Consider the following 11,924-nt stretch of genomic DNA (forward strand, 5'->3'; position numbering starts at 1 on the left):
GGGGATGCCTCGAATGAAGAACATCAGATTTGGAATCATATTCTAAAAGGTGAGCCAAGGGGAGGAGGGGGGTGGATATGATTGTATACACACAAAAAATTGCCAAAAAAAAAAAAAAAAAAAAAAAAAAAAAAAAAAAAAAATCAACCAGACTGCCTCTTCCTTTTGGCACTTGAAGAGAACCATTGAAATTGGTTCTCTGAGAATTTGCTCATGTATATTGTTTTGTGAGTTGAGGAATTTGGGAGCCTCTCTCCATTTAAGTAGATGTACAGAATGGACCCCATGTACATCAACTTAGGGACTTTTTCTTTGTATTCAGGTACCTCCAGTGCCTAGCTGAGTATCTGACATAGAATAAAACTATAAATGAATGAATGAATGAATGAATGAATGAATGAAACAAAATAAACTTCGTCTATTTCGTGATCCAACCTCTGGTATGCCCCAACATAAGCTTCAAACTGCTGCTATCATAATTGTGCCTAATACACCTCCCTCATCTCTTTCTCTTACACCATGTCTCATGAGAGACTGCCAAAAGCCTTTCTCCCTTACAGAAAACTGGGGCTGACAGTAAAGCTTTCCTGTGCTGACTGGCCGCAGGAAAATGAACACTTAGAATAAAAACACAAGGAAGCACCAATTTTTGAAAAAAAAAAAAAGAAAGGTTCAGGAGTAAGGCTAGCTACATCCAGTCAATATAACCAGACATGGCATTTAATTATTATCCTGTGCATTAAATCAGGCTAAGCCGGCCAAACCAACTCATATTTCTGGCATGAAATAGCTAGTTTGGCTGCTTATCCTGACCAAACCAATAGAAAATGGTGCCAAAGTCTTGTTTTATTGTGTGGGAGTGTTGGCATAGAACTATTCTTCTTGTTCAAGAAAAAAGAAAGAAGAGCTGGGGGGAAAGGTACTTGAGTACACATGGAGCCATTGGGCTTCCTCCCAGATTCTCCCTGGAGCTTCTGGAATGCTAATACACATCAGGGATGTTTGGGAATACTGGATTTCCACTCAGGACAAGAATGTGCCTCATGGAGCTTTAATGCCTCAGCTCACAAACATGAGTGCTTCAAGTACAAAAATCTGTCGCTGAGCTCTTTAAGTTGGTCTGGGAACGTAGTTCAGTGGGAGAATGGGAGAGTGTTTGCCCAGCATGTACAAGGCACTAACTTTTGATGACTAGAACCACAACAAACAAACAAACAAATATTAAGAAATAAAGCATAGCCGGGCGTGGTGGCGCACGCCTTTAATCCCAGCACTCGGGAGGCNGAGGCAGGCGGATTTCTGAGTTCAAGGCCAGCCTGGTCTACAGAGTGAGTTCCAGGATAGCCAGGGCTACACAGAGAAACCCTGTCTCAAAAAAGAAAGAAAGAAAGAAAGAAAGAAAGAAAGAAAGCATGACTTTGGTACCTCTATGTGTTATGGTATATTCTCGAGAATCCTTGAAAACTAAATGCAATAATGATTTTATTCAACTTAGTTTCCATCTGCACAGACCACCCACCACCACCCCCAACCCCCGCCTCAAAGCTTTTGAACTTGAGAGAACTAAAGTATAAAGCATTTTCCCACAGGAGAATTTCTTGTATGGCCCCGTGACCTCTGACTGCTTACTATGATGCTCTTGTCTGATACAAAACAGAACAGTTAGGACCACACTCAGAAGATGGAGGGAAACGCCTTCCCAATCACTGTTTGTTTAACAGTAATGAACATGGTGTCTGGTAGTGAATTCCACTGGAGGTGAACTATGTTTGGTTTAGGATTAACCGGTGGGTAAATCAGGTAACATACAAACTAGTAAAAGCATAGTAGAGGTCCAAAAACAGTAGCGCTGACAACCGAGCCTGTGTTTTAACACTAGTATTCCAAGGGCTGACCAAGCCTGTGTTTTAACACTAGTATTCCAAGGGCTGACTGAACCAGGTTGGCTACCTTGTCCTGTTTTGTGAATTTTAACAAAACTGAAAACTTGGGAAGCTCTCTTAAAACCTTGGTTAACTAAATTCTCTTGAACACTGGCCATGTTTTGCTCTTGTGGACACAGGGTGGCAACTTGTTGAAGCTGATTAATTTTATATTTCTTAAGTCTCAACAGCCTCCTTGCTCCACTTTCGGTCACATTATTCTACAGTGCAGTCAGAATTCACTTAATCATCTCACTTAGTCCAGCTCTCTCTCCTGTTGCAGAAAAATATTTCCCTGTATCCATGACTATCAAAGTAGGAAAACATAAAGTAGCCTGAAAGGGCATCTTCATGTGTACACGTCACCCACTTGATGACTGTGAGCTTTGGGGACTGCTTTTTTTTTTTTCCCTTCATTCTTGAATAATGGAGCCTTACTTTGCTGCCTCCCAGGGTAACACATTTCCCCAGTAACATCTCCCAGGAAGCCCAGGGATCTTCCGGGGGTGGGGGGCAGGGGACGGGGTGTATGTGTGTGTGACTGTGTAATTTGCAAATATTTCCTCTTCTATGTTCCTACTTTTTGAATATTTTGTATTTAAAAACCACAAAGGAAAGTCTGGAAGAGTCAATCAATCATTTTAATTGATCGTAAGTATCTGAATTACTGTGTAGCCGGGGGATTAATCCTGGGAGATGAACATTGTTAAAACATCTTTGGCTCAGCTAAACTCAGCTCCTGGGCCCTTTCCTTGACCCAGTCCTGAAAAGAAGATAAAATTCCCTTGGTGGTTCCATGTGATCACTCCCAACTTGCAACTAGGTTATGGTATGTTCATTTTATATTGGTTGCTGACAACTTGCCATTCTCTCTTTTCTCAAAACAAAAACAAAAACATCCATAAGTGTTGCTAATTTCTCCAATGTTTGACCAAAACTTTCTTTTTAACCGCTGAAAGGGATCAGGATCAATGTAACATTTTTTGTCTGAAAAATTATCCAACCAAAGCTCTTGTTCCTTTAATAAAGTTGGCTATTAAGTATCTAAAACACAAGGGAATTCTGCTTTAGGGGAGAGGTCAAAGTAAAGCTGTTTCTAAAGTGAAACAATGTTGTTTTTTTGTTTGTTTGTTTGTTTTCCGTGTTGTACAAGGGGTTTCTGGGTGTGTCTCCCCTCAAAGGGCTTTTTAGCACAATTGTGAGAAAGCAGAAACAGGGGTTCCACTATGGAAGTGAGAGTAGAAAGGAACCTGGACACACTCTGAGAGTGTCCAGAGGAGGACATATTCCCAGCCTAGAAGTTAGCTGTTAGTGATGATGAAGAGAGAGACCCGCTGTTTCACTCAGTAACATGTTGGATATGGGCTCTGACCTAATCGTGATTTCTACAGAGTTCCTCTTTAGAGAGAAATGGTAAATAAAATGAGAACGTGTCCCATGCCAACATTTAATAAAGCATTTGTAGGAAGAGTTGCAGCTTCTATCTTTACCCCTACTCGGCAACTGACCAGTCCAGTTTTGTAAACAGGTAGCCCAAAGGAAGAGAGGACTGGTTTGTGGGCTGTTCATCCTCCTCATTGAGGTGTGGACACGCAGTTACTTGTTTAAGGCCCTGGACAAGTGGAAGCCAGCTCAGATCTGCAAGGCACCGAGGAGCACTCTGGCATAGTTTCCGTGCATGTCATGGCTAGCCCTCTAAGGTATGTGGTCTCAGAAGGCTGCCCTATGACCTTTCAGCTGCTCTGTGAAGTTCTTATTACATCGAAAGCTTGAAAACCCAAGGGAAGAGGGAGAGAGATGAAGCTTGCACAGAAGTACCCAGGGACAGTGGCCACAGGTAGATGAAGAGGTCAGTAGTACCTGAGGTCTGGGGCTTTAGCTATAAACTCAGAAACTATTCTGCTGGGAAAATGTTTATGGAAATTCTTTAAGTCAGAGATGAGCGGTGGGGAAAGAGAAGAGTGGGTGGGAAGGAATGAATAGTATCATTTTTTTTTTTCCTGCAACTTTTTGTCCCATCTGTATTTGTCAACCACACAGCTAATGACTCTTCAAACTGTAAGTTGCTGCCTTTCTGTCACAGTAGAGACCCTGTCCTGTGAAGCTTTCACTGGTTAAAAGTCAGTGTCAGTGGGCAGAGTAGCTCATGGGGGATATCTCCCACCCACCTCCCCGTTCTCCCACCAGTATAAAAGGTAGTGGGGGGACGGATGGGGAAACTGGAGAAGGAAATGAAATCATGCGGGTATACCAGGAAAAGATAAGTGTTGGTGGCAGCGGAGTCGGTGAGTGTGTTGTGGCATTACCTCTTGATGAGGCTTCCAAGAAGGCTCCCGCTCATGTCCTGGTGGCTCTGAGAACAAGCATTCTCGCATCAATAGCTAACAGGCTGTCCAACCAGATGTTATCTGGGTGGGATAAGAGGGTGAGAAAACAGACCTGTTGTACGCTGTTGTCAACTACATCACTGTGGTCAGAGAAAGGCTGTTTGTGTGGTGTTTAGCCGGGCGCCTCGTTCACGGTGAGGCAGACCAGATTACGTGGCTGTTTAAATCCATGTCCTCTTGTGATTGGTAAAAATACGAGAGTTCATAATCATTCATGCATTAGCAAAGCCTCCTTTCCATCATCTCCAAGGGACTTTTTTTCTTTTTCTTTTTCCTTTTTTTTTTTTCAAGAACAGAGCATGCATCCAGCAGAAACCTAAAGCACTGACTTTTCTAAGCGTTCTTTTGCAAAAAGCACACTTTAAAAAGAAAGAAAGAAAGAAAAAAGAAAGAGAGAGAGAGAGAGAGAGAAAGAAAGAAAGAAAGAAAGAAAGAAAGAAAGGGAAAGGAAAGGAAAAGAAAGGAAAGGAAAGGAAAGGAAAGGAAAGGAAAGGAAAGGAAAGGAAAGGAAAGGAAAGGAAAGGAAAGGAAAGGAAAGGAAAACACACAGCAAAATCTGCCCATGTCAGGTACCTGTGACGAGACTGGAGATGATCAGGGGTAAGACCAGCATCTGTAGCATCCTCATCAGAAGCTCCCCAGGAAACGAGAAGTACTTGACCTCCCGGTAGCTCATTTTATATGGTCGGAGGGCAAATCCAAGGATTGTACCTGAAGGGACAAAAGAGAAAGAGAGAGAAGGGAAACGTGAGTCTTTTAAAACTAAGGCAACAGCCTCTGGAAAAACGAGCAAGTATCTGGCGGGTGGTTCTTCAAGTTTGACAAGAGTAATTTATTTAAGCAGCAATATTTATACAGCACTGGGAGCAAGGGATGTATCTGTCTTTGGAGTCATGCCGTGGAAGAGTTCGTTGAGTCCAGGCCTTCAAGAAGCATTTGTAGAGAAAAAGGCTATCTGGACTGAGTAAATGAAAAATGTCTTTGTCTAACTTGAATGCAGTGGGACCTGTTTTGACTGAACTTGGTGTACGTACAAAGACTAGGGTATAATTTAGAGACAAACCAAACAGTCGTGAGGAAGATGAAATGGGAAGAAAGGCCTCACGAGAAAGTTCCAGAAGAACAGATGGCAGAACTGCATAAGCACTTAGAAAAAAACAATTAGACTTTCCAATTTCAAAAACAAAAAACAAAAAACCCTGGTACTCATGCTGTTAATCTATTTGAGCATCTCCCTGTCTGTACATTCCACGTTGTCTCTCTCACAGCCTGGTCTTGACAATGCCTTGGCAACTGCATTGTACATACTCTCCAGTCACTGATGAGAAAAAGACTTTAAAATGAGCAAAAAAAATTTTTCCCACAAATTTCCTGTTGAAAATTCGATGAGGAGTAGGTAGAGAGAAAGGAAAGTGAGTCTCTCAGCTTTCCTTCAGCCTAGAAACTTCGAAATGGTCTTTCAGAATAATAAACTCATACTCAATCTACGTGACTCATGACACTTGTTGACATCCAGAAATTAATCCTAGTATCAAATACATTTACCCCCTCTCCTTTTTCTCCAACTTACTTTCTTTGCCCAAGGGAATGTAGTCATTTCAGTATTGCAAATATTTTCAAACATTTGCCTTGAGTTGAGATTTCACTTTTTAAAAAGCCCGAGTAAATTATAGAGAAAATAAATACCTAATTTTGAAGTATTTTTGAAAAGCCAGAGGTCAGGGGCGGGAAAGGGGAGGAGTGAACCCAAGGTTTTCCTAGGAACACAAGATGTCCTTACGGAAACTAAACTTTCCCCATTTCTTATGAAATGGCTTCTCTGTCTTAAGAAACGGAACACAAAGTTCATTTCAACCTCTACTGCAACTCCAATTTCAGTTCTTGGGTCTTGGCAACCACTGCTATCCATTCTCCAACTTTAGACCGTGATGTTGTAATAAAAGGCACCTCGATGTATGTGACTAGAAAATCCTGTTAACCCAGGTCTCAGGAAATGTAAGACTAATAGGCAAGAGATGAAAACAGGTTTGGAGAATACAGACAGCTGGAAGCAGAAGCTTAAGTAAGAAGAAGGTAACTGAGGTCCCCTGAGCTCTTACTGTAAGCCAGGCATCGCCAGAACTTTACTCCTGTTAGCAATTTAATCCCCACAACTACTACAGGATGCTATCTCACAGTTTACCGGTTAAGAAACCTGATCTCAGTGAATGTAAAGCTTGTCCAAAGTCAAGTATACCCAAGTGTCAGAGCAAATACAAAAGGCCATGGCGTTTCCACTCAGGGCTCACATTTTCAACCATCATTTCCTGCCTCTCCCGATGAACTCCGTTAGCGGTCCATAGTGAGTTTGTTTGTAGAATGTTCTGGTACATAATTTCATATACGGGTGGTGTGCAACTGACAAAGTCTCTTCGTTCTCCTTACTGCCCAGAAGCCATTGAACAGTGCACAGAAAGTCACCCAGGGAGACAATGTCTCAGGAGATGGTATCCTACACGTACTGGTTGGTTTTGTGTGTCAACTTGACACAGCTGGAGTTACCACAGAGAAAGAAAGGAGCCTCAGGTGAGGAAATGCCTACTTGAGATCCAGCTGTAAAGCATTTTCTCAATCAGAAAATCAAGGGTGGGAGGGCCCAGCCCATTGTGGGTGGTGCCATCCCTGGGCTGATAGTCTTGGGTTCTATAAGAGAGCAAACTGAGCAAGGCAGGGGAAGCAAGCCAGTAAGTCACATCCCTCTGTGGCCTCTGCATCAGCTCCTGCTTCCTGATCTGCTTGAGTTCCAGTCCTGACTTCCTTTGGTGATGAACAGCAGTGTGGAAGTGTAAGCCAAATAAACCCTTTCCTCCCCAACTTGCTTCTTGGTCATGGTGTTTTGTGCAGGAATAGAAACCCTGACCAAGATACTTCGTGTCTCCTTATATAGCCAACGGGCTGGTCCTGTTGGGCAGTGTAGCCTGGACATCAGTTCCTCTAGAGTGTGTCTCAGTTTCTTTGTAGGTTAGCATACAGAGTAACAGGTTCAGTTTGACACTTTCACACATACTGTCATTACCTTCACTCCCTGCTCTACACCTCCAGTCCTTCCCAGGTCAGCTCCCTTTTTCCCTGTGAGTGTCATTGTCTTCTGCTTTCTTAGATAAGGATATCATTTCCCTCTCTTCTTCCTTCCCAACTCTGAGGATCTCTTCCTTCTCCTGAATCCTTTTCTAGTTTCATGACCTCTAGATTCTCAGTGTAAGCGCATGCGTGCGCGCACGCGCGCGCGCACACACACACACACACACACACACACACACCTCTGTTTCATATAAGAGGAAAATATGGAATTTGTCTTTCTGATCAGGCATAATTTCATTTCCATACATTTTCCTGAAAATATAATTTCATTTTTCTTTATGGACGAATGTAATCCCATTGTGTATATGTACTCTATATTTTTTATTCATCTGTTGCTGATTGAAGGACCTCTAGATTGATTCCATTTCCATTTACTGGCTATTGAGAATATTACAGCAACAAATATGTATGTACACTTATTTCTGTGATATGAGGCCTTTTAAAAATCTCATTGAAAAAGAAAATCTCCCTCCTCCTCTATTGCTGGGGATTTAATTAGGGCCTCAAGCATGCTAGGTATACACTGTGAACTACAACCTTAGCCCTGCAATCTGCATCCAAAAGTTCTTTCTTTGTGTGGGAGTAGCAGAGGTGAAGTAGCATTCATTTGTAAGGCAATAGCTTTGGGACTGATGCTTTGGAGAGTGAAGCTGGGTGGAATGGAAACACTGGGAATCAGATTTGTCCTGGGTTAGGTTTTGTGTTTCCTATCCCTGCTTCCTTCACCAAGTGAGTCATTTCTACCATTGGGAAAGAGAAGCTTATACTGGGGAGGGGGGAGGGTATTTATCGAGCCCTTATTATGTGTCAGTGGTAGTCTTTAGCCCTCATCACAACTTTAGTAGGTAGACATTAGCATGTCTACTTTAAAATCAATAAAATGATGCTAAGAAGTCAGTTAACTTGCTGGAGCTTAGAAAGCTGACAAGTGGCCTGGAAGCCTTAGAACACAGGCCAGTGCTTTACCTACTATATGTTGGTAAAAGTCCCCCCAATGCAAATGCATCGTTGTAGCCTGGGTCTAAGGGTAGTTCAGACAAACGTATCCCCCTGGTTCTCAGTAGTATGTTGCCTATAGCCATTGGTAATGTTGAATTGCCCAGAGATGCCGCAAGGGCACCCATCACACTGTGAAACAGTGATCTTTCCATCTGCCTTTTCTCTCTTTCTTCTTTTTAAGACCATGTTGCTAGGTAGCTCAGACTAGTTTGGAACCCAATCTGCAGTCAAGGCTGGCCCTGAACTTGTGATTCTATTGTCTCAGCCTCCGAAGTGCTAAGGTAACAGACATGTGCCACCATGTTTACCTTAGCAAATCCTTTTCTTTCTTTCTTTCTTTCTTTCTTTCTTTCTTTCTTTCTTTCTTTCTTTCTTTCTTTCTTTTTTGTTTTTTTTTTTGTTGTTGTTTTTTGTTTTGTTTTTGTTTTTGTTTTTGGGAGACAGGGTTTCTCTGTATAGTCCTGGCTGTCCTGGAACTCACTTTGTAGACCAGGCTGGCCTTGAACTCAGAAATCCGCCTGCCTCTGCCTCCCAAGTGCTGGGAGGTGTGAGCCACCACGCCCGGCTGCAAATCCTTTTCTTAAGGAATAGTTTAAGTAACTAAATGATTTTATTTAAGTAAATTAGCCTGTCTTTACCATGGTATGCACTCACTTATAAGTGGATATGAGACGTAAAGGATAACCATGCTACAATCCACAGACCCAGACAGAGACGCTAAGTAGCAAGGGGGTCGGGGTGTCAATGGGGGGCTCATGATTTCACTGTAAAGGGAAATAGAACAGACATGGCATGTAGATGAATGTAGATGGAGGGAAGGGACTGGATGGGGGGATGGGCATGGGAACAGGAGAAATCAGGTCAGGGCAAGGATGGGGGGGAGAGAATACTGAGAGAGACAAGAGGAATTGGGGGAGGGGGCGCATCTCTGGGAGGAGCTAGACATCTAGGGCAGTGGAGACTCCTAGGAATCTATGAGGGTGACCCTAGCTAAGACTCCTAACAATGGGGCATCAAGAGCCTGAACTGGCCATCTCTTATAATGATTCAAGACTCCCAGTGAGGGATTGGGACACTGACCCAGCCACAAAACCTTTGACTTACAATTTATCCTTGCCTACATGATGGAATGGGGTAAAGGTGGCCCAGAAATTGTGAGAGTGGCCAACCAATGGCTGGCCCCCAATTCAGCTTGAGATCCATGCCATGAGAGGGAACGTACCCCTAACATTGCCTGGAAGGCCAGGACCCAGAGACTGCATAGTCCAGAGACCTAGAGTGATGCTGGACATGCTCTCAACCTCCTATGCTTTGACAAATGAATATATATTATATATTACTATATATATATATATATATATATATATATATATATATATATATATACACACACATACACATACATGCATGTATGTCTATATCTACATATTCTATCTATCTATCTATCTATCTATCTATCCATCCATCCATCCATCCATCCATCTATCTGATCTATCTAAACAAAGGCTTTAGCTATGAATGCTCCTCTTTGCCTGGACATCCATCTATCCATCTATCTGATCTATCTAAACAAAGGCTTTAGCTATGAATGCTCCTCTTTGCCTGGACTGCTTTCAGCTGGTTTTCCTACTTCTACTTAGCTTCCCCAATAACATGATACCCAGAGGGATGCCTTTAACATCTAAAGTAGGTAGTCATTGATACCCCCCTCTGAAGGCATCAGACTGGGCACATGGAGGGCTCTACAGCATCAGGATGTCACCACCCGCTCCTCCCTCCCTTGCTTCTGCTTGGACCTTTGCCCCTCCCCCTCCCCTTGAATTGCTTTCCCACCATTTGGACTGATCCCATTGTATGCTCTTTGTAGGAAGTTTAGAGGAAAATTATGGGGATGTAGGAAGAGAAGATTCCCTCATTCTGGAATCTGGCTGAAGAATCAGTTGAGCTCAAAATTGAGAATTTCAGCACAATTAGCATTTACTGAAGGCCCCTCTATTCCTTTCCCTAGGCTGCAAATTTATAATCTGCTAGAAATCTCAGCCCAAATTCCAATTACAGAAAGAAACACATCCCAAACCCTTTGTGCAAATCCAACGGCTCCTGGCCTTGCTCTATCAGGTTATACTCCCAGGCAAAGCCCCTTTGGAACCACCTTATGGTTTCACTCATCAAGGAAGAGGTTCTAAAGAAGCCTTTGAAGTGTAAGAGAGCTATCAAAACAGAATGTTAAAACGTGTAACACCACCGGAGAGTTGCTGTCACACGCATTTCATTTCAGGAGGCAGAGGCAGGCAGATCTCTATGTGTTTGAGGCCAACCTGGTCTACAGAGTGCCAGGGCCACACAGACAAACCCTGTCTAAACAAACAAACAAACAAACAAACAAACAAGTTCATATCCACACTTGAGTAGGTCTTATTCTTTCTCAGAACACCCCCTCTTTGTGTTTATAAGTCTACATTAAAATGTCTTTAATGTAACTGCAGCACTTCTTTGAGATGCTTGCCCCATGCTATGGAGTGCGCTCTGCTCTTTCCCTGACAATTTTCTCTTTTCAACAAACTCCAGCTCTGCTCCACGCTGCCTCATCCCTCCACACTGAGGCCCTGAATCTTGGATTTAACCTGAGTTGGGGGGTCCTCCAAAATTAGGTGAGCTCTTCGGGCTTTACTGGTGACAGCGTGACACCGGCCTCCATCTTCCTGCTGGTGACGCTGCTGGCCTCCTCTGTCTCCAACTCACTATCCGCAGATAGTCACAGGCTGTACTTCCTTTACAGTTTAGCTTCTATGTCTCCTTCATGATGCCCATCCTAACTTCGCTTCTCCCGAGCCAGCTTCATCAGCTCCTGAAGTTCTTATCTCTTCCCCTCTCCGTTTATAATTTATTATTTCCTCTCTCTCCTAAAATTCATACTTTTTAAAGATGAACATCCCAGTTAGTTCTGTTCACTGACATATATTAAGTCCCTAAAACAATTCTTGGTCCATAATAGATGTTTAATGTACTGCTGAGTAAATGACCAAAGGAAGAACAGGACTGATTTTTCTCTTGGCTAACGATGTAGAACGCACGTCCTGCAGTAAGAATCTCTTGGTTCTGTAACACCAGTAAACCTTATGTCCTACTACACTTTGTGAGCACAGTCCTACCCCAAGGAACAGCCCTTCACTTAAAACAGTGTGACTTCTTCCTACACTGTGCAACAATGAAATCCTGAACAAATTATGAAATCCTGCATGCTTGAGTTTCTAGATTCCCAAGCGAAGACTGAAGTGATTGTGCTAGAACCTTAACTCTCTTGCGAGGTAGGCTTTTAGGCAGGTAAAGAACGAGTGTAGCTCTGTAGAAAGACCGTGAGAGAGGGCTGGTGAGATGGCTCAGCGAGTAAGAGCACCCCCCGACTGCTCTTCCAAAGGTGCAGAGTTCAAATCCCAGCAACCACATGGTGGCTCACAACCATCCTTAACAAGATCTGACTCCCTCTTCTGGAGTG

At 43.0% G+C, this 11,924-nt stretch overlaps 1 protein-coding gene across 1 annotated transcript in view; it reads right to left on the reverse strand.

Moving 5' to 3' along the window:
• The window catches only part of Slc1a3 (solute carrier family 1 member 3), a 76,800-nt gene that overhangs the window by 49,909 nt on the left and 14,967 nt on the right, over window positions 1-11,924 (reverse strand). Inside the window, exon 3 of the mRNA XM_021208184.2 lies at window positions 4,883-5,020. Within this exon, the coding sequence (XP_021063843.1) occupies window positions 4,883-5,020 (138 nt within the window). The remainder of the gene's footprint in view (window positions 1-4,882; window positions 5,021-11,924) is intronic.

This window comes from Mus pahari, chromosome 11 (genome assembly GCF_900095145.1).
Source record: "Mus pahari chromosome 11, PAHARI_EIJ_v1.1, whole genome shotgun sequence".
NCBI classification, from domain to species: domain Eukaryota; kingdom Metazoa; phylum Chordata; class Mammalia; order Rodentia; family Muridae; genus Mus; species Mus pahari.